Source organism: Acinonyx jubatus, chromosome B3, assembly GCF_027475565.1.
Source record: "Acinonyx jubatus isolate Ajub_Pintada_27869175 chromosome B3, VMU_Ajub_asm_v1.0, whole genome shotgun sequence".
NCBI classification, from domain to species: Eukaryota; Metazoa; Chordata; class Mammalia; order Carnivora; family Felidae; genus Acinonyx; species Acinonyx jubatus.
The window spans coordinates 66,534,823-66,556,810 of NC_069386.1; the positions used below are offsets into that span (position 1 = coordinate 66,534,823).

The following is a 21,988-nucleotide window of genomic DNA, read 5'->3' on the forward strand; positions in this document are numbered from 1 at the left end:
TGCCTATTGTTTAGACCCCAGGGGGAGTGTTTGATCGGAAGCTTCCTTTCAGTTTATGGTTACCTTGCGTGTATATGCTCAGATTCTGGACCTAATTTTGGCCATTTTGCAAACTAGGGATTTATTAATTAGCAGATTATCAAATAGAATTCACTTATATTTTACTTAAATGTCAAATAAACCAAAAATACTTAGAGTTCTTCTGGTCTATTAACAAAGGAAATTTTTTTAACTTACATTATTTTCTGCTAAGGAGGAAAAATATCATTTTTGAGAGTTTTAACTTGTGATAATAAACTTTTCTAGATTTTCGTAAAAATGATGAGATCTAGGGGCTCCTGGGTGGCTCATTTGTTTGAGTTTTTGATTGTGGCTCAGGTCATGATTCTTGGCATTTGTGAGTTCAAGCCCTGCATTGTGCTCGCTGCTGTCAGTATAGAGCCCGCTTTGGATCCTCTGTCCCCCTTTCTCGCCACCCCATCTCAAAATAAATAAACATTAAAAGAAAAAGATGAGATCTAAAATGAGGCCAGACTTCTTTCTGCTTGTGTGTGCTGAAGGTGGAGAAGAGAGGCATTTTTACTCAGTGCATGGTTCTAATGATCATGTTTTCAGGCTGCTAAAACCACTGAGCAACATACAGGCAGAAATCTGTCCTCTTTAATGCTTCATGTTGCAGGTAGATTTTATAAGCAGAAGTTGGGGAGAATAGATTAGTGGTTGCCTGGGTATAGGAACAGGATTGACTGTAGTCAGATGAGAGGGATCTTTTATACATAGGATGGAAATGTTCTCAAATTACATTGTGATGGATGCACAACCCTGCAAATTTACCAAAAATCATTGAAATGTGTGCATTTGCAGTGAATGAATTTTATGGTGTATAAACTAATACTGTAGTAAAATTGTAAAAAATGGAGGAGGTGATAGTTATTACCTTTTAGAAATTGTACTAAGCAAGTCACTGGATGCAGAACATTGTTTTTAATTAGTTTTACTCTTTGATATTACAAAATGTGTAGGTTTTTTCTTATAACACAAAGACTTTAATGGAATATAGCTTTTCTTTATCTGTGTAAGCATGTCATTTTTGGCAGTGCTTTCCAGTTTGGGAGTGTGGCTACAGAATTTATTTTACAGATTTCCCAGATATACTACTTAATGTAAAATTTAAAGCACTACTTAGACTAAAAAGAAATAATGGGTATTTGAATGTTACTGATTCTGATTATTACAACTAGCTTATTTGTACCCCTAATTCATGGCAGCATCTTTTAAATGATTTAACTATTACGCCCTAAAGCAAGCATTTGCATAGATATTAATCATTTGTTGGTTTGGTTTTAATTTTTAAAATTCTAGCTTGTTCTAAAACAGCTTATAGAAATACCTATACATAAAATGGAAATAGTTGTGACTATCTTGATGAAAAGAGGAAGAGGATAAGAATATAAACTAAAGCTAACTATGCTAGATTATTATTATAATCTAGGTTATTCTATTATTATAATAGATTATTCTTTGACAACATGGCTCTTCTCTTATGTATATAGTTACCTTTTTTTCCTGGGTGTGTGTAGGCTACTCCTCCTTTGTCCCTTTCTTTACTGGACCATGTTTGCCAATTCATACTGTTGAATATATTCCTTATATATTGGGACTTGGTTTTTGTTTTTTGTTTTTTTGTTTTTAAGTTTATTAGTAAGAGTTACTAATGTCAGGGCTTAGTTAGGAGCTAAACATGTATTCCTCCTTACTAATTGTACTTGTCCCAAAGTTGGGGAAAAGTCCTTTTTTGTTTGAGTAATCATGCACTTCTTTGGTTTTCAGGCAGTCTGAGTATGGTGGTGTAGTGTTTGGTGGCTGGGCACGAATGGCCCAGCCTATTGTCGCTTTCACTGTGGTTGAGGTTGCCAAGCCCAACATAGGTGAAAACTGGCCAACCCGAGTTCGTGCGGATGTTACCATCAATCTGAATGTCAGAGATCATATCAAAGATGAATGGGAAGGTAATTCTCTATTTCAAAAAGGAAAGCTACCTTTTGCCTTTATAGTTTATAGATTTTCACTTAGAAAATTGACAAAACACTTGTACTAAACATTACCCTTCTAAACATTGTCTTTATATTCATTAGTAGTAAAAATAACAAGGATCATATAAGAATCATTAAATGTCTCAATACTTTAATAAAAAGCATAAAAGAGCATGCATATCACAGTATTTTGAAAATTGCTGTTTGCGAAGCTGAGATGAGAGCTCTTTAAATGTCACATATAGTAAGATGATATTTATGAATTTGTAGGATTGGTATAAAAAGAATTAAAATATTACTGTTTGCTAAAGAAGGGGGGGCAGCCCATGTATAACTGGTACACATGCAGAGTTATTATGGAAAATTGGTATTTTTAAGAGATAAAGCAGCCAGAGTGAAGAGAATAGGGATGCATATGGTTGGTGGAAAATAAAGACACAATATCAAAATTAGACAAACTCAAAAGCAGTTCTAAGGGGATCTGGGAAAACAACTCAGAGAGAAATAATGCTTTATTTGCATCAAAGGGAGGAAGTCAGATAAAGAATTAGTGGTATTAAATGTATTCAAGGATAGATAATAGATGCAGAGAAATTGAATGACTTATTTCCCCTGCTCTTTCCTAGGCAAGATTTTAGGGACAGGAGTTCCGTGTCACTGTGAATTTTATGTAGAGGCAAATATGTTCATAGTTAGTAAGCCAAATAAAGAGTTAAAACATTGATAACACCTGTACCAGAAATGGCACGTGAACTAATTTTTAAGTGGCACTTTTATGTTTTTCCCCCAGCTGTCTATGAGAGCTCTTGCTTGCTGTCCTGTTGTGAGAAACAGTAGCTGGCAGATTTCATCTCCATCCACCTTCTTGGCATGCCAGAAGGAAAAGGATAGTCCCTTAATGGATCAGTTTTCAGAAATTACTACTCCCAACATAGCTGTTTATAACCTTAGGGACTATATGATATGTTTATCCAGCAATTCTGAAGGAATTCAGCAGCAAAGCTGGCCAGATGCTTAACAGATGGCCACTGTAGTGGGTATAGTTGTAACAGGTTGTTTTTGTGACTCCTGTATCCTTCAAAAGAGTTCCAATCTAATCTAGTGCATCACACATCTAGAATAATGTACACCTTTATTGTTGCTGAACCTTAAGAAAGGCATTAAGTTGCTGGAGAAGGTTTTATCCTTAATACCTTTGACACTTAAGGAGGTATTAAAATAAACACTGTTTTACACAGTTACCTAAACTCCTTTCCTTTATTACTTTGGAGGCTTCTATCAGAAGGACGTTAAATAGTCTTTTTTTTTCCTCTTTCATTCTTTTAAACACAGGCCTCTGATGGAATGAGAAATCTAATGGGTCAATTTTGATGAACAAGATAGGGAACAGTAGGGTACTATAGAACAGTATATTCATTTTCCTATTATGGGGCATGGTGGGGAGAAAAGTGTTTCCTGGGAGGCCAGAGCCAAAATTCAGGCCCTGTGTTGATCACAGGTGGATTAACTAAATAGAAAATGGAGGCAGAAAATCAGAGGGGAGTTCTATAAGTACTAATGAATATTGTCCTGTAGGAACAGGCTAGTTTTGAAGAGTTTAAGTTGAATGTATACAGCATTCTTCTTGTTCCTTCAAAAAGGTATGAAGCTCAGGCCCTTAAATACCCCATTTAAAATTAAGGAAACTGAATTATGAAACAGTAATGCTGGATTCTGCTCTAGAGGGCACAGCCAGGACGGAGTAGATACATAAAGATGGTTGAAGGAGAAAGATAGTTGAGCTGTTATCTAAGTTGTTTTTTGTTTGTTTGTTTGTTTTTTATGTAGATATGAGATGTCCCACAGTAAAATGATCTGCTTTAGCAGGGAATAGGCGGTCATCCATCAGTGGTGCCAAAAAGTGACATTGGTGGGAACCTAATTACTTCTTTTTGTTTTTTAATTTTTTTTTTTTAATCTTAGTTTATTTTTGAGAGAGACAGAGACAGAATGCAAGTGGGTTAGGGGCAGAGAGAGAGGGAGACACAGAATCCGAAGCAGGCTCCCAGGCTCCAAGCTGTCATCATAGAGCCCGACACCGGGCTCAAACTCAAGAGCCATGAGATCATGACCTGAGCCAAAGTCAGAAGCTCAACCGACTGAGCCACCCAGGTGCCCCGGACCTAATTACTTCTCAGTGCCACTTTGACTCTAAGACTTAGAAGTTGTAATGAGTTGTGCAGATCAGAAATCCTAAAGGCAGTACAACTCAGATAGTAGAATAGTTCCCCTTCTCATCACTTCTCCTGCTTCTTTACATAGAATTTGTTGGGAAATAAGCAGTTATTATCAGAATCAGAATTGTTTCTAGCACACGTAAACCCCACTCCATATTAAAACAAACCAGAATGGTCCCAGTACTGTTAACCACACACTGACTGAAATTGCTGATTTGATTTAGTTGTAGATCTTATTAGCAAGATTATAAGCAAGCAGACCATTTAAGTTTGCATTTACGTCCTACATTGGCTAACAGAACGAATCAGGAAAGAAATGAAGATTCTTTCATTTCACACCACATCACATAAGTAGTGTGACATTACGTGATATGAGATCTAATTTTGCATCCCTTGTGTTCCCATGTGTCTACTTTTAATAGAGCGGGGGATCCAGTTGAGTCTAGTATTTGATGTAATGATTAAGAAGCTACGGACTTTGGCACAAGTTTCCTATTTCTTGACATTTACCTTTAAAAATGTTAAGTATTTGCCAAACGAAACTATATATTCAACATGTTCTCAGGATGGTATCTATAAACAATGCTTTTGTGCCTTGTTAAATTATTCTTGAATTGACCTCTTTCGGGGAGTGCAGTTAAACTGTTGTTGGAATGGCAGTGATGGATAGTTTAAACCGATGTTAGAAACCTGCTGAATATGACATAGATGGACTATATGCCAGCCATATTTTAAGAATGTTAAAAATAAGAATGATGACGAGCATCCAGTTTTGGAGCTGTAACATGACTTGGAGGGCTTATTCGGTAACGTATTCATGGCATAAAAGTTTCTAATTTTAATATAAAGAGAAATTTTCATTTAATTATTGCTGTCAGACATTGAGTATTAAAGATGATAGGAAAAAACCCGTAATTATATTATAATGCAAATATAATCATCGATCGCATCTGGTATTTTAAATGTTTCTTATATCTCTATTGCAAAGATAAGAGGATGAGAATTTGCCAACAAAAGACTGAAAACAAGAACATTCTAGTAAGTGAAAGCATCTTTATGTTTTACCAGGTCTTCGTAAGCATGATGTCTGTTTTTTAATTACCGTGCGTCCCACAAAACCGTATGGTACCAAGTTTGACCGGAGGAGACCTTTTATTGAGCAGATTGGCCTGGTTTATGTCAGAGGCTGTGAAATCCAGGGCATGCTAGATGATAAAGGGCGTGTCATTGAAGACGGTATGGTGATCTATATTTTTAAAAGAGAGTGTATACATAATGATAAAATTCTTCACCTTTTTTCCTTTTTGCATCTTAAGTAATATTTTTTAGTTGTTTTACACAATAAGTCATCACAAAAGGATTATGTATAAAATATGTGTAAGTTACCTACTACCCAGTTTTAGAAATAATAATATGGTTTCTAAACTTTTTATTAGATATTGGAAAGGACAGGATCTTTTGAAGTTACCTTTATTTAAATTTTTGTAATACTTTGCAATATTGCTTTTTAAAACCTCTAAACACCTCTTATGACATATTTGCCTAGTGTTTTAAGTTTTATTTTTTTGATTCATTGTAGCAGTGGCTCTCAGTTGGGATTAATACTACCCTGTATTTTGAAATGTATGGTGCTATTTATATTGTCATATGACCGGGGTAGGGTTGGGGAGGGTGAGCTATTGGCATTTGACAGATGGGGGCTCGGGATGCTAAACATCTAAACAGAACTGCCTTGTCTAAGGAATTGTCATACCTAAGATGCAGACATTACCCATTTAGAAATACCATCTTACAGGGTTAGTCAGCTCTTTGATTTCTTAGATTGATTTTTCTTTGAAATTCTCTCATTGATTATCATTGATTTTTCTTTGAAATTCTTTCTTATGTTGTCTTGACTTGGTACAGCTGTTAGATTATATATGCATCTGTGTCCAGTGCTTACTTTACAATTTGTTTACTAAACTTCTCTCAGAACTAGAATTAACCTCTACCACCTGTGATTTTAAGATTGCACCATTGCTCAAAAGTGCTGATAATTAAACTAATCTTATTACTAGAATAAAAGAAAATGGGAAAGGTGGAATAAACATAAGGCCACATATCGGGACCGGAGTTAGAGGTCTAAGACAAAAAGAAAGGAAATTTCCTTTCACACTGGTGATACTAGGAATGGTATGTGGATGACAAAAGTGATCAGCCAAGTAAGGCGGTGGTAGGAGCTATGAGTGACTGACAAAGTTGTTTGACTTCTAAGGCTCTTATTTTGTTTGAGGACATAGATAACTGCAGTCCGTGGCATTGCATCATAAACATTACGTGACTATTCTGGGAAAAGAAATAGCAAGAATTTAAGGAAAGGAGGAAATATTTTCAGCTTCGTAGCATCTACTCAGGGGAATGACTGGAGTTAACTCTGGACAGTTTACTCATCATTTCTAGAAAAGGAATACTGCTGACTTATTTTGATACTTGAAAAGTGTGTATTTCGTTTACCAAATCTTTTCAAAATGTCTAGGACCTGAGCCAAGACCCAATCTTAGAGGAGAGTCAAGGACATTTAGAGTGTTTTTGGATCCAAACCAGTATCAACAAGATATGACCAATACTATACAAAATGGAGCAGAAGATGTGTACGAAACTTTCAATATCATAATGAGGAGAAAGCCAAAGGAAAATAACTTTAAGGTAATTTTTAAGCTGTGTGTAACTAAAAGTAGTACTATGTTTAATTTGAATAACTTCTAAAATGTAAATACATAGATATGAGGTAAAAATGATTCGTTAAGAAAATGATCAACTGCTTTTGATTCTAAACAATTCTTTTAAATTTATCCCTATAGACTAAATATAAAAACTTAAGAAAATTTATTTACTAAATCTATGTTGTCTTTTGATGAGTGTAGAAACTTAAAATATAAATTAAGCCAGGTCAGACTCCTTCCTTGCTGTTGGTATATTAGATACTCAGTATGGCCAGTATGAGGTAAAGAAACTGCTTGTTTATGTATTTACTGGGAGCTCTTTTTTAAATCAAAAGTAAGTGTACTTCCAAATCACTTTACAAATACAGGTGTGATACCTCAGGGCTCTGAATTGCTGTGATAAAACATGTTCATTGTTTACTCATTAGCAGGAAAAGAAAGGTTTAGGGGCTGGAGACTTTTACTTTCATAACTTAATGGAGACAAGGAGTTTTGATAAAAGAAGATTCTTTATTACTGGAAAGTGTATTACAAAACATTAACATTGAGCGATTTTTAGCATTTGGTAATGCTAGCTTCGGCACAAGTGCCTTTCTTCATTCTCTCCCCCAAAACAGTGCTTCTATGTTATCGCTTTATCATCTTTTTTTTTCCTTTTCTTATGATTATAAAAAGAAAACCTCACATATGAAGGAATCTATTCTCCATTTAGCCCTGTTGTTGAAGACGAAACAGTGGAAGTACTCTTGATTTCTTTTTGTCTCCCGCTGCACATCCAGTCCATCAGTCAGTTTGATTAGCTCACCACCTCCACTGATGCCACGTCGAAGATACCTTCATCTCTCACATCCCTGCTTCCATTCTTGACCGCCCCTCCCCTTACGCTATTCTCCACATAGCGACCGAATGCAAATTATGCCCTGGTACCCCTGTTCAGCTCTTTTTAATGGTTTGCCATCACAGTAGAAAGTTACCGCCATAATCCAAGAGGCCCCTTCATTATCTGTCCTCTGGCCACCTCTCCCAACATCATTTTCTAACACCTATCTCTGATTCAGTCCATGCCAGCCTCACTGACCTTTTTGCTATTCTTCAATAACCCATACCTTTTTTACATGGTGTTCCCTCTACCAACACAGTCTTCCTCCCAGGGATTTACGTGCTTCGCTCCCTCACTTTGTGTGGGCAGCTCTGCTTAGATGTTACCTCCTGAGGGAGCTTTTTCGGGAAACCCCCACCGAAAGTGGCATCCCCCCTTCTCATCAGTCTTAATCCAATTATCTGTATCTTTCCTCACAGCTTTTATTATACCTGCTGGTTATATATTTGTTATTTATCTGACTTCACCATTAGAATGAAGGTCTATGAGGGCAGGGTCTCTGTTTCTCAGTAATGACCAGATTTCAGTCACTCTACTAAAAATGAAAAAAAGTTCCTTGTGTTCATTCATTTGACCGGTTTATTTAATGCCCACTGTGTGTCTGGCATTGTCCTGAGTTATATGGAGTCAGTAAAGATGAGTAAGACACAGCTTATACTTTTAGAGAGTTTAGATTACCAATAAGGGAAGTTAAAAATACAAACAGATAACTAAGTTGAAGTGTTTAAAGGTACCAAAAGTCATAAGAAGGATGCAGGTAAAAGTGCCATGGAAGTAGCGCCTGCCTGGCTCAGTTGAAAGAGCACGTGACTCTTGATCTCAGGGTCGTGAGTTTGAGCCCCACATTGAGTGTAGAGATTACTAAAAAAAATAAAAATAAACTTCAACAACAACGAGAAAGTAACATGGAAGATCAAAAGGCATTCAGGTTCCTATCCAAGAAATGGGCAGTGATTAACTCAACCTGTGTTTGGGAAAGGACGAATGCTCTTTTGGTGTGTTAGGTGTTTTGTTATATACCTGGGCAGCATCCCTTATTTCCTTCTCTCTTTTCCAGTCCATACAGCCTGTTCTGACCTGGATATTTTATTTCTTGCCTAAATAGTTGCACTACATAGCTTACTCTGCCCTACCTTTGTTCTCCTCGTCAGTCACCTGTTTTTCATGTGCTTCCGCTGACCATTTCACTCTGCTTCTCAGAACATTTCTGTGACTTTCCATTAATGATGAAATAAACCAAAGCTCCTTCACAGATCCTTTGAGCTAAATTGAAATGCCACCTTCCTCCATGAAACCTTGCCTAAGGTCAAAAGTCTCCCCTCCATGCATCTCTCACCTAATCGGAACTGTGTTCCCATTGTATTTTGTAATATTCTTTACCATTTGCCATATTCTGCTGTGTTGTGTCATTGCTAAGAACATATTTTATCTCCCTACTAAAACTAATTTTCTTAGAGAGTAGAGCTCTGATTTTGTCCATCATTATGTGAACATACTCATTCATCTGTCCATCCAGTGTTTTTACCCATCTCATGGTCAAATTTCCTAGATCCCTGCTCTCATGGAAATGATATTTCTAGTGGGAATTAGATGACAAACAGATAACTACATACATGAAAAGAGAATTTCAGGTAGTGATTAGTACAAGAAAATAAAACAAGGTGATGTGATGCGAGTGTGATTAACGTATGCCATCCTGTTACTTTGTTATCCTGTTGGAGTATTTAGCATTTATGATATAAAAATGGTTGGTTTGGTTATTTTATTCCTTGAAATTAATAGCCTAGCCTTCTGACTTTCATACGTGAGATAGATCGCTGTGTCAAAATAATTATTGGAAAGTCTAAGAGTTTGCCTTGACCATGTATATGTTAACTACTATAATGACTTTTTATTGTAGAATGTTTCTTCCATTTTGAAATTTTGACATTTCATTTTTGCCATTTGTCTGCTTTACTTTTTATTTCTTCTAACAGTGTTAATTTTAATATATTTAAATTATGGTATGTTTCACAATTGAGGCATATGTTGATATGCTTCTGGTTGTGTGTTGTCTTAGCACTGAGGAACTATGGAATATAAAGAGGAGAAAGCTCCAGGAGTTTCCAAGAGGAAGCGTCCGCTTTAAGTGTTTGTTCTATAATGTTTTCTTGCTGTTGTATAGTCTTGATCAGATTTTCATTATGTCCAGCAGGAGTCAAGTGGTAAACTCATTTATGACATTCTGTCTAAATGAACTCCTAACGGATAAACTGTTCTTGCTAAGTTTGGTCTTTTGTTTAACTCAGTGTATGGTATCAGCTGAAAATATAGCTGTTGATTCAGTCTAGCCAAGCACCTGTCAGCAGAAAATAGCTTCTTGCCTTGAAACACTCGGGAATTCTGGATTAGTGCAGCCGGCTCTGCATTCCACTGAAGTGCAAATGTTTGGGATGTCTTCTTGACACAACTCTTTTCTCTCCTTTCACTGACAGGCTGTGCTGGAGACCATTCGGAACCTGATGAATACTGATTGCGTGGTACCTGACTGGCTGCATGACATCATTTTAGGTTATGGGGATCCAAGTAGTGCACATTATTCAAAAATGCCCAATCAGATTGCCACTCTTGATTTCAATGATACGTTTCTTTCCATTGACCATTTAAAAAGCAGCTTTCCTGGTCATAATGTCAAAGTAACGGTGGATGACCCAGCTCTGCAGATCCCGCCTTTCAGGTAATGTCAGCACTGGATATATTCCTTTCAGGCTTTCGGTAGCCAACCTCAGGCCATCAGACTGCAGCTAACGTTTTGACTGTCTTGATTTTGTTTGGGCACTCTACCTTCACCATGTAGTGACAGGGATACATTTATTTTATTTGACTTGTTTCTCATTCTTAGTACAGCAACTATTTTAAGCCCATAATAAAAGTAGCCTCACATCTAGTAAGGGATCAGTAAATGCTTGTTGTCTGAAGAGTATTGTATAAACATATTTATAACATTTGACTGAAGAAACATGGGGTGCCTGGGTGGCTCAGTCAGTTGGGCGTGTGGCTCTTGATTTCAGCTTAGGTCATGATCTCACAGTTCGTGAGATGGAGCCCTGCATCAGGATCTGTGCTGACAGTGCAGAGCCTGCTTTGGATTCTCTCTCTGATTCTCCCCTACTCACGCTAGTATGTTCCCTCTTTTTCTCTCCCACTCTCTCTCAAAATAAACAAACAGTAAAAAAAATATGTCTTTGCAAATTATGCATAATCTGGTATGTTTCCTAATTAATGGACATACCCATGGGATATTGAACTTTCTTTTGTTTTTTTAGGGAAAAATTGTTTTTCTTTTAAGCTTTCTTACTCACAAAATTTAAATATTCACAATATAGTTATATGTAATGTTAAAGGGGCTTTGGTTTTAAATTGTGACTAGAAATGGAACAAAGAACCTGATGCAACTCCTCACTCTTCCCTGAATTCTCTTGTGTGGAAAAGGTGCACACAGAGAATTAGTTTTTTTAGTTTAATTTTAAGGTATTTGTTGATTTCCCCAGGTGCTTAGGGAGAGTCACCTCCTGAGGTATCCCTGACCCCAAGCTAAGAACTCTGCCCCGCATGCCCCTCTCCACCCCCAGTCTTCCATGGAAAGCTAAAGCTTTTACTTTGAGATTGAAAGTATTAACTCTTACTGGTATATCTGCCTTAAAGGCTTGATATTCCACAGTGTTATAACAGGGCTCCAACTTGTCTGTCTAGTTTTCTCTATTGTATCCATTCTGGCAAAACTGGCCACTGGTACTTAAACCTGTATATAGTCTTACTTCTTCCTAGACTAGCTTCTCTCCCATGTTTATATGTCTAAGCTCTTTGAAACTCATCTTTGACGCCATCCCTCCCATGAAGCCTTTTCTGATTTAAGGAGGGACAATGTGTAAAGCACTTACAGTGCATGGACATAAGTATGTAAATGCTGCTTCTTTGATTCTCCCTTGATCAGCCGGCTTTTTCTTATCTGAACTCCATGAACACACATTTTAGTGCTTGTATGTCTGCTCTTTTCAGAATGTGTGTACAGATAGTGAGTTCCGTTAAGCCATAAGTGTTTCTTTCTGATCTGATTATCCTCCATACAGTGTCATGCACAAGGTAGGTGCTTGGTAAATTGTTAATTGTAAAAATGAACAAACATTTTGGTCTTGTAGGATAACCTTTCCAGTAAGGAGTGGAAAAGGAAAGAAAAGGAAAGATACAGATGGTGAAGATGAAGACTCCGAAGAGGCAAAAACCTTAATTGTTGAACCTCATGTCATTCCCAATAGGGGCCCTTATCCTTATAACCAACCCAAACGGTAATTTTACTATCTATGTTAATTGTAATAATGAATAATAGTTTGCTGTTTTGTATTAATAATGTTTAAAAGTTTACTTATCCTTTAAAAATCCCAGGAAACTTAGGTTTCTGGACCCTCTTTCCTTGTATTCTGTCAGCTAGATAGCTCAGACATTTTTGGCCGTTCTGTAGTCATATTTCCAAAAGAAACATTTTCAGGTCCTATGAACAATAAGTGTTAGAGGGCTACCTTAATTTGAGCACAGCGTTCTTACTTCATGAGCATGTGCTATATGTAGCAGCTACCCTTATGCATGTTTGCCATGACTATTAAACTGGCATTATATTTGGTATTACATTGGGAATTGGAACTTTGACATTCCAAGTGAGATATTGGTTGGGCTAAGTGTATTGAAAAATAACTGTAGTCTTTTCTTTCTGTAAGATTCACTCAGTTTTAGTTGGTCTGTAGAGGGGTAGGAGTGAAGGAAATCATTTAGAAGAGACTGGTTCAGTCATGTAAGATGTAAAAGTACGAGATTTGCTATCCAACATTGTGCTTGTGGTTAATGATACTGTAGTATGCAGTTAAAATTTGTTAAGAGAGTAGATCTGTTATTTTTTTTTTCTTTACCACATACATGCACACCCACCTACCCACAATACCCCCCTCCAACACACACACTCACTCACTTGAAGGGCTGGGGTGAGGAAAAGAAGGGATTGGGAGAACAGGGGCATATATAGAGCAGACGTTTGGACTTCTGGTTATTGTCTAATTTTTACTAAATGTTGTTCATCTGTATTTTTAACCAACTTTTTATTTACTCTTATTTGTAGTAATACAATTCAGTTCACTCACACACAGATAGAGGCCATCCGTGCTGGAATGCAGCCTGGGCTAACTATGGTAAGAAAGGCATTGTTCCACATGTTTTTACGTGGATTCGGATAAGATAAGCATCAAATGTGTAGAGTGTATTTGAAGCACAAAAACACAACTGAATTTAAGTGTTCATAAGTAATTGTGGCATTGTTTGCATATGGACATTTTGCCTCCTACTTATTTCAGTGTTCATAAATAAAGTTTTATTGGAATATAGCTATGCCTGTTTGGTTACGTATTGCTTCTGTCCAGCTTTGTGCTGTAACGGCAGAGTTTAAATACTTGCAGCAGAGATTGTATGGCCTACAAAGCCTGAAATGTTTACCTGCTGGCCCTTTACAGAAGAAGCCTACTGACAACTGATTTAAAACTATCTTTAATTTCCAAGTATTTAGAGATTTTCCTGTTATGTTCCACTTACTAATTTCTGTTCTGAGTCCTTTATGGTCAGAGAAAATATGTTGTGTGATTTCTATTTTTTGTTTTTTTAATTTGCCCACGTTTGTTTTGTGGCCCAGGATATGATCTGTCTTGGTGAATATTTCATGTGCACTTGAAATGAGTGTTTATTCTATTGTTTTGGGGGGCAGTGTCCTATATATGTCAGATTCATTTGATTCAGTATTTCTCTGTACTTACTGATATTCCACCTACTATTTCTGTTGATTACTGAAAGAGAATTATTGAAGTCTCCAACTACAATTACATATTTATCCATTTCTCCTTTCAATTCTTTCAGTTTTTGCTTCATGTTTTTTAAAGCTCTATGGATAGGTACATATACATTCAAGGTTATCATATCTTCTTGGTGAATTGATGCATTTCTTCTTATGTAATGTCTTTCTTAATCACTGGTAATTTTTTTTTGTCCTGAAATATACTTTGATATTAATATAGCAACTTCAGTTTTTTGATTAGTGTTCACATGATACACCTTTTCTCATATTTTATTTCTAACCTACATATTATATTTGAAGTGAGTTTCTTGTAAACAGCATGTAGTTGGGCTATGTTATTTTTTTCATTCTGATAGTCTCTGTGTTTTAATCAGTGTGTTTAGACCATTTACATTAAAAGTAGTTGATATGTTTGGATTTAGACCTACCACTTTATTATTTATTTTATTTCCTTTGTTTTGTGTTCCTTTTCCTCTTTTTTTTTTTTTTTAACTTTCTTTTGGGTTAGATAGTTTTAGTGTTTCGTTTTAATTTATCTATTGTATTCTTTTGTATCTCTTACACAGATTTTTCTTAGTGGCTGGTCTAGAGAATTACAATATAAATACTTAGTTTTTCACAGTCTACTTAGAATCAGTATTTTGTCTCTTAAGTTGAATAGAGGATCTTTACCTCCATGTAGGTCCCTTTCCCTTTTCCCTTTTATGTCAGAGTTGTTATGTGTATTACACGTACATACGTTGAAAATACCGTCAGGCAATGTTAGAAAAGCAAACATATTTTAAAAACTCTAGAGAAAAATGAATAGGCTGTTATAAATTTGCTGTTTATCCTTCATTCCTGATATTTTTAAGTTTTCTCTGATGTCACTTCCTTTCGGTCTGAAAAACTCTTACCACTTTTAAGAGCAGGTCTGCTAGCAATGAATTATCTTTGTTTTTCTTCATGTGAGAATGTCTTTCATCCTCATTCTTTAAAGATATTTTCACTTGGACATAGAATTCTGGAGTTCTTCAAAATGTTATTCCACTTCCTTCTGGCTTCTGCAGTTTGTGAGAGAAAACCCATAGTCATTTGAAACATCCTTTTGCTATACATAAATACATAAGTTTTTTGTGGTTGCTATTAAGAATTTTTCTTCAGTTTTCAGCTATTTAATTATGATGTGTCTGGGCTTGGATTTCTTCGGAATTATTCTCTTTGGAGTTTGCTGAGCTTCCTGAGTCTGTAGATTTTGGTCTTTTGCCAGATTTGAGAAGTTTTCAGCCATTGTTTCTTCATATATTTTTTCTGTACTATATATTTTTTACTCTTATTCTAAGACTTAAGTGACATAAATGTAGACCTTTTAGTATTGTGCCATAGATTCATGAGGGTCTGTTTCTTTATTTGTTTTCAGTCTTTTCTTTTGCTTATTTTTTAGGTTGGGTGATTTCTATTGTTGTTTCAGATTCACTGACTCTATTGTCCATTCTGTTACTAAACTCATCTGGCAGTTTTTTAAATTTCTCTTTCAGTTTTAGAATGTCAGTTTTCTAACAATATGATAGCTTAGTAGTTTGCTGTGTTTTTATCTCCTGTTTAGGTTGTGGGTCCACCAGGTACTGGAAAAACAGATGTGGCAGTCCAGATCATATCCAACATCTACCATAATTTCCCAGAGCAGAGGACTTTGATTGTTACTCATTCTAATCAGGTAAGTGTGTATGTGTCCCTGAGCACACGCATAGATACGATGGATGGTAGAGGAGGTAAAGAAGGAGTGGGGGGATGAATGAAGGCACAATGGAGATTCCTACTTGTATGATAACCCAATCATAGGGACAACAGTACTGAAATAGTGTTTCCTATTGAGTAACTCTTGGATTGTTACTGGTCGTGACCAGATTATATGAGGAAAATATAAAAACAATCTTTTATTTCTAATAAAGAGGGTCAAAATGTGGGAAGCTAAGAAGAATACTTGGATATATGGTCAAACATTTGGATTAAATTAAGCTGCCTCTGCCCCACACGCCTCCCTTCCCCCCAGTCTTCCATGCAAAGCTAAAGCTTTTACTTTGAGATTAAAAGCGTTAATAACCCTTACTGGTAACATTTTTCATCCTTTAGTAGAATGAATATTACCAAAAGACTAAGGCTTAAATGTATCAACACTAGATGAAGTTTTATATCATTATGAAGTCTACATATAAATATCTGTATTACATGGAAGGACTATTTTATGTTGTAGATTCAATACATAAGGCATTTATAAACTGTTAATGTAATAAAAACAAACTTTTTTCACATAAATACTGTCTGAAAAATGATCTTTACATCTATGTGTGTGCTGTGGTAGTTTTTTTTTAAATCTCAGTGTCACAGAAATGAGTAAGACACCTAGCCTTTACTAGCTTTTCTGTAAAACGTAACAGGAAGCTCTCAGAACATCATGAAACGTGCAGTATAGTCTAACCTCTAAAGGTACTTATGGTTCTCTAAAGGGTGATTTCAGTTGACCACTTCTTTAAGAGTTGGTCTACAAAGAAGCACTGGATTTTTAGAATGCTAAATGTCACTTACTGTATTATTTGTCAACTTTTAGTCTATAGGTTTTTAAAATTAATGCTATCCAATTCATTCACTTGTTTTTATATCTTTGAAGTTTGTAAGTAATGGTGACATTATTGTACAGTATACTAAAATTGTGCAGGGGAGAAAGCTGACTGAAGCTTAATAAAAGAAACAAATTATCTAATTACAAATTATGTATGCCGTTTTTCTTCTATTTAATGAAATTTAGTCTGTAATAATCTTACCTCTTTCCAGACTCAGAATGAATAAAGAATAATTCATGTGTTGTTGTTTTAACAGTATTTTTAGTAAGTGTTGTCATAACCTGATAATGACTTTCTGTAGACTCTTCTACTCATGATTGACTTGTATAGTACAATTATAGAGAAGGTTGTTTTATAGATGTAGCCAAAGACTTCATTGTTTGCTAATGATCTTTGATAATCATATCATCCTTGATATCAGTTGTTGATTTCTTGCTTTTCATTTGTCAGATCTTCATCTGCATACTTAATGCAAGCAGTTCTTCAGTATTACTTTAATTCATAATGAGATCTTGCAGGGTTTTTTGAGTGCAGTGTGATAGTATTTTTTGTTCTCTAAATCTTTGTGGTTTCTGAGTTTGGCTAGTCAGTGATGAATGCTATGTGGTCTGATCCATTGGATCTCAGGTTTTGGATGGAGAACATCAAGAGTTTGAATATTGGGGAATTTTTTTCTGAAAATTTGTGTTCATTTCTTCAATCTGAGCTCTAATTGTTAGAGTTTTGATAGCAAAAGATATCTGTATTTACATTATGAAACTGGATGTTGGCTTATGGGTAGGGTTAGAGTGATGGTAAATTAAGAAAGACATTTGGCTGAGTTTTAAATGATGTCTTTCTTAATGTATCTTTCCATACTATGAAACTTGCCTGTCTACAAAACGTTGTAACTGTAGATGTTCAGGTAATTGATACTAAGATTCGAGGGAACCCTAAACGCGACTATTTTATAGGTAGAAAGGAGTGCTTCTAGATGGCCTCCATCAGCATAGTTTGCAATTAATGAGTGCTCTGTTCATTGTTGTGTAGAGAACTTCAGACCTCTGGCCGAAGATTTGAATGATGCAATTTACCTTCCCCTTATGTGGTCCTCTTGACATATTCTCTCTATACACTTACTGCCTGAGAGTCCTTTTCCAGCTGCAAAAATGTTTCAGTTTTCTACAACCCATGGGTATTCCATGGAGTGAAATCTTGGTGTGTTTATTAATTATTTCAGTAATTGTTACTATTTGGGGGGAATAGAAACTGATCCATAGTTTGTCTTTCTTTCATAAATTAGTGGAAGCAGAGATTTAGTGGTTAGATGGTTTTTATGGTTTTCAGTCATTCACTTGGCCAAGTATGTGTAGGCAGCAATATCAGAAATCAAGAAAAATGCTATTTTGTTTACATTGTAAGTAACCTAATACAAGATTTGTTTTCTTCTGTGTTTTGAATTTGATTCTTATCTGACTAGGCAGTGTTCATTCTTTTCTGTCCTTCTAAATGTTGGTTTTTGTTACTTTTATAATTTTTTTTAATGTTTATTTATTTTTGAGAGAGACAGAGACAGAATGTGAGTTGGTTGGGGCAGAGAGAGAGGGAGGCACAGAATCTGAAGCAGGCTCCAGGATCCGAGCTGTGAGCACAGAGCCTGACGCGGGGCTCGAACGCACGAGCTGTGAGATCGTGGCCTGAGCCGAAGTCGGATGCTCAACCGACTGAGCCACCCAGGCACCCCTGGTTTTTGTTACTTTTAAAGGAGGCTGACAGTTCATTAAAATTCACTGTCATCCTTTTTGTTTTATTCTCCAGGCCTTGAACCAGTTGTTTGAGAAGATCATGGCTCTAGACATTGATGAGCGCCACCTGCTGCGTCTTGGTCATGGAGAAGAAGAGCTGGAGACAGAGAAGGATTTCAGCAGGTGAGCAGATGGGGATGAGTTTTGAAATGGTACACAAAACAATTTTTAGCCTTCCCTTCCTCTTCTTTATTGAAGAAACGTGAGGGGACAAGAGCCATGAATAATCAAACTTAATTCTGAAAGATTCTAGCATAACTACTTATAGTTGACCTAAACATCATCATCTCCTTCAGCTCCAGTTCTGTTTGTTTATGCCATTTTTTCCCTGAAGAGTACAGTTACTTCAGTAAAGAGAGTTATCTTATTCATCTTTTTAAAATTGCAGATTGCCATTTGTTCTCTGTTTATTGAGGTCATTTTTAATGTTGCCAACTCAAACTGTACAAGTTTCCGTGATTCCTTTTCACATTTCATTCAGACATTTAATTTGCATATATTTTAGGCACCAATTAAGAAGTTGGTTCTTTAATGAAACACAATCGGAGATTAATGATAGTATAAGCTTTGAGGTTTTAAGTATTATCACAGGTACTTAATTGCCATTTAGCTAGACTTTATGTTTAACATTACATATTACAAAGTAACTAAAATTTTACAAATCGAAATTTCTCCTACTGTTAGTATTTTAGATTTCCCCTTCAAAGTTTGTTTATAATAGCTCATTTCATTTATATTGAAATGCATTTTTAAAGCATGATTTCAGACAATAGTCATAACAAACAGCTGCACATATTTAATACAGCCTTTGGCTATTGAACATGACCTTTGACTAAATTGATCATAGACATCAAAAGAGCTAAAGGAGTGTTAAATTATTATGTTGCATCTATTTTGAGTTCTTGTATTACAGAGCTCACCAAACATTTGTTAGCTTCTAAAAAGTCATAGGGCAAAGAACAACACACACTAAGTTATATTTGGGGCTCTAGATTCTTAATTTTGGATTAGCCAAAGTTACTTCTCTGAATTCTTGCCATGGATATTTCCTCATATTAAACTTACAGAAGTGGGCTAGACTGTAAAATGTAATAATCCAGCATTCAGTGAACATAAAGGTGGTATTATAATTATACTGCAGTAGGGTCTATAGTTTTTTAAAGAATATTAGAACAGAACCGAAGTAAAACTTAAAAAAGGATTTCAGGTAATACCAACTTTCCGAAGAAAATAATAGTTTTTGCTTTCTGATGCACAAGCCAAGCCCCGGCTCTGTTAGTAGGTATGTGCTTGCTGCATTGGGCATGTTCTTTCATTTCTCTCCCTTTTTCATAATTAAAAGGAAAAACAGTATCATTTCATAGTAAAAGTAATATCATTTTGCCTAAAGAAAAATTTTCAAACCTTGTGAGATAGAGGAGGAGTGGTCATACATAATTCCACTACTCCAAAACAACTTTTTGGTATTCACCCTTTTAATAATCAGCTGTGATCATGCTATTATTGACAATTGTATACCATTGCTTCTTTAAATTAAGACTTTTTTTTTAGTATAGTTTTAGATTTATGGAATAATAGAATAAGTAGTAGTACATAGAATTCCATTGTCTATTTTATATTTAACCCTATATCACAAGAATTTTGGCATTTTACTACAGACTCCTTTATAAGCATCTTCAGTTTTTTCCTCATTCCTAAAGTGTTTATTATAGAAAATGCTTTAAGGTCTAGATAAGCAAACTTTCTGAAAAAAGTTACCTGCTGTGATGTTTATATCCTTCTGAGTTGGGAAATTCTTTAAACATAGACTGTGTCTTATAGCCTTTTTATTCTCAATCATTCCTGCTTCCTCAGGTGAATTTCAGCTGTGGAGCATTCAGGAACATGACTTCTTCCTTTGACCAGTCTTTAAAAATGAGAACAGCAGTGTTTACACTATGTTAATTTTTTTTTTTTTTTTTTTTAAATGTTAAAAGGTTATAGAAGGCACTTTGTTATTGTGGAAAGAGTATGTACAGGTTTTGGGATCCAGTTCTGATACACTGCTTTTTTTTCTTAACTACATACCTCTGGGCCAGGTACTTTTCAAATTTCAGTTTTCTTACTCACTTAGCAAATATTTATGAACATAGTAGCTTCAGGTGCAATGGTACATGCTGGGACAACAAAGAATGATCAAACATAGTTTTGGGTTTGTTTGTTTTTTGTTTTTTGTTTTTAAGTTTTTATTTATTTATTTGGAGAGAGGGGCATGAGTTGAGGAGGGGCAGAGAGAGAATCCCAAGCAGACTCTGAGCTGTCAGCACAGAGCTCAACTCAGGGCTCCATCTCACGAACCATGAGGTCATGACCTGAGCCAAAATCAAGAGTCGAACACACGACTGACCGAGCCACCAAGGCGCCCCACTCACATACATTTTATTTTATTATTTAAAAAAAATTTTTTTTAATGTTTCTTTATTTTTGAGAGAGAGAGAGAGAGAGAGAGAGACAGAACGCTAATGGAGGAGGGGCAGAGAGAGAGGGAGACGCAGAATCTGAGGCAGGCTCCGGGCTCTGAGCTGTCAGCACAGAGCCCGATGCAGGGCTCGAATCCATGAACCATGGGATCATGACCTGAGCCGAAGTCAGACACTTAACTGACCGAGCCACCCAGGCGCCCTCAAATACATTTTAAAATTATTTATCAAAGCTTTTAGAACTAATCTATCTCTATGATAGTGTAAAACAGTGCTCTTCAAAGCAGCCATTCCATAAACTATGTATTCTTGGTCTGTGATAAGATGAACTAACACCAGAATACACTGTACTTCTTTGTGAAGGTCTTGTTATGGAGGTGAGGGGAGCAAAAAAGAATGGTGTATTAAATGGTGCATTTAGTGATGTAGTTGATTTTCCTTCCTCACAGACCACTAACATGTTTGCAGATCAGCACTGATCCAAGAACTACCACTTTTATTAAATAAAAACAATGTTTTCTACAGTTTCTTTTTTCTATTTGGCCATTTATGGTTTTTACTATGATTTTCTTAAATATTTTTCTGACAGTCTCCTTGAAAGTCTCTTCTTTATATAATTTTGCTTTTTACTTAATTGAAATTTCTAGGTATGGAAGAGTTAATTATGTCCTGGCTCGAAGAATAGAACTTTTAGAAGAAGTCAAACGCTTGCAAAAGAGTCTAGGGGTTCCAGGAGATGCTTCATATACTTGTGAAACTGCAGGCTATTTCTTCTTATATCAGGTAGGGGATTAAGAGTTTTTAAATCATATCGTCTTCATTTGGAAACTGGGATAGGTTCTTGAGGTCCTTCCTGAAAGCTTATTTTTTTGTTGAGTAGATTAAAATTTATGCTGTTGTCAAAGCTGTATTTGTGAATATTAAGTGTTTGTATTTCCTATTAACTTCGATTTTCTTCACTAAATGACTGTTTGATGATGCAGTCACTGAAAGGTCAGTGTTGCTACTTTTTAATTTTTTTACTTTTTTCTTTCTTGCTATTGACAAGTTTTCTAGTCTCTCTTGTTTTCTTTACTGTGGAAAGACAACTAAATATGCTAACTACCCAGTGGTAACAAAGTACAGTTCTGTAACCTACTTTTACTCTTCACATTAATCAACTAATAAAGAAAAACACATTCTCCTTTCAAATTTCCAGAAATATATTTTACAGCCAGTTTCAAAAGTAGGGGTTTAAGTTAAAAATTCTTTTGACTTCAGTTTAAAGGTGTGCTTTTTTTTTGCTTTTCTTAGGGTTAATTTTTTGGGGTGTGAGAACCATTGAGAAATAGAAAGCTAAATAAAAAATGAACAGAAATAAACCTTAATAATCAGTTGGTTTGCTAATAATTTTAAGCAGAGTAAGGCATAATCATATAATGGACAATTTTGTATAACATTATTTG

The 21,988-nt window shown here is 35.7% G+C and overlaps 1 protein-coding gene across 1 annotated transcript in view; it reads left to right on the forward strand.

The window, feature by feature from the left end:
* AQR (aquarius intron-binding spliceosomal factor) overlaps nucleotides 1-21,988 on the forward strand; it is a 104,315-nt gene that overhangs the window by 51,356 nt on the left and 30,971 nt on the right. Inside the window, exons 18-26 of the mRNA XM_015066413.3 lie at nucleotides 1,831-2,009; nucleotides 5,318-5,485; nucleotides 6,765-6,934; nucleotides 10,306-10,547; nucleotides 12,010-12,156; nucleotides 12,978-13,047; nucleotides 15,286-15,396; nucleotides 18,098-18,207; nucleotides 21,191-21,326. Of these exons, the coding sequence (XP_014921899.1) occupies nucleotides 1,831-2,009; nucleotides 5,318-5,485; nucleotides 6,765-6,934; nucleotides 10,306-10,547; nucleotides 12,010-12,156; nucleotides 12,978-13,047; nucleotides 15,286-15,396; nucleotides 18,098-18,207; nucleotides 21,191-21,326 (1,333 nt within the window). The remainder of the gene's footprint in view (nucleotides 1-1,830; nucleotides 2,010-5,317; nucleotides 5,486-6,764; nucleotides 6,935-10,305; nucleotides 10,548-12,009; nucleotides 12,157-12,977; nucleotides 13,048-15,285; nucleotides 15,397-18,097; nucleotides 18,208-21,190; nucleotides 21,327-21,988) is intronic.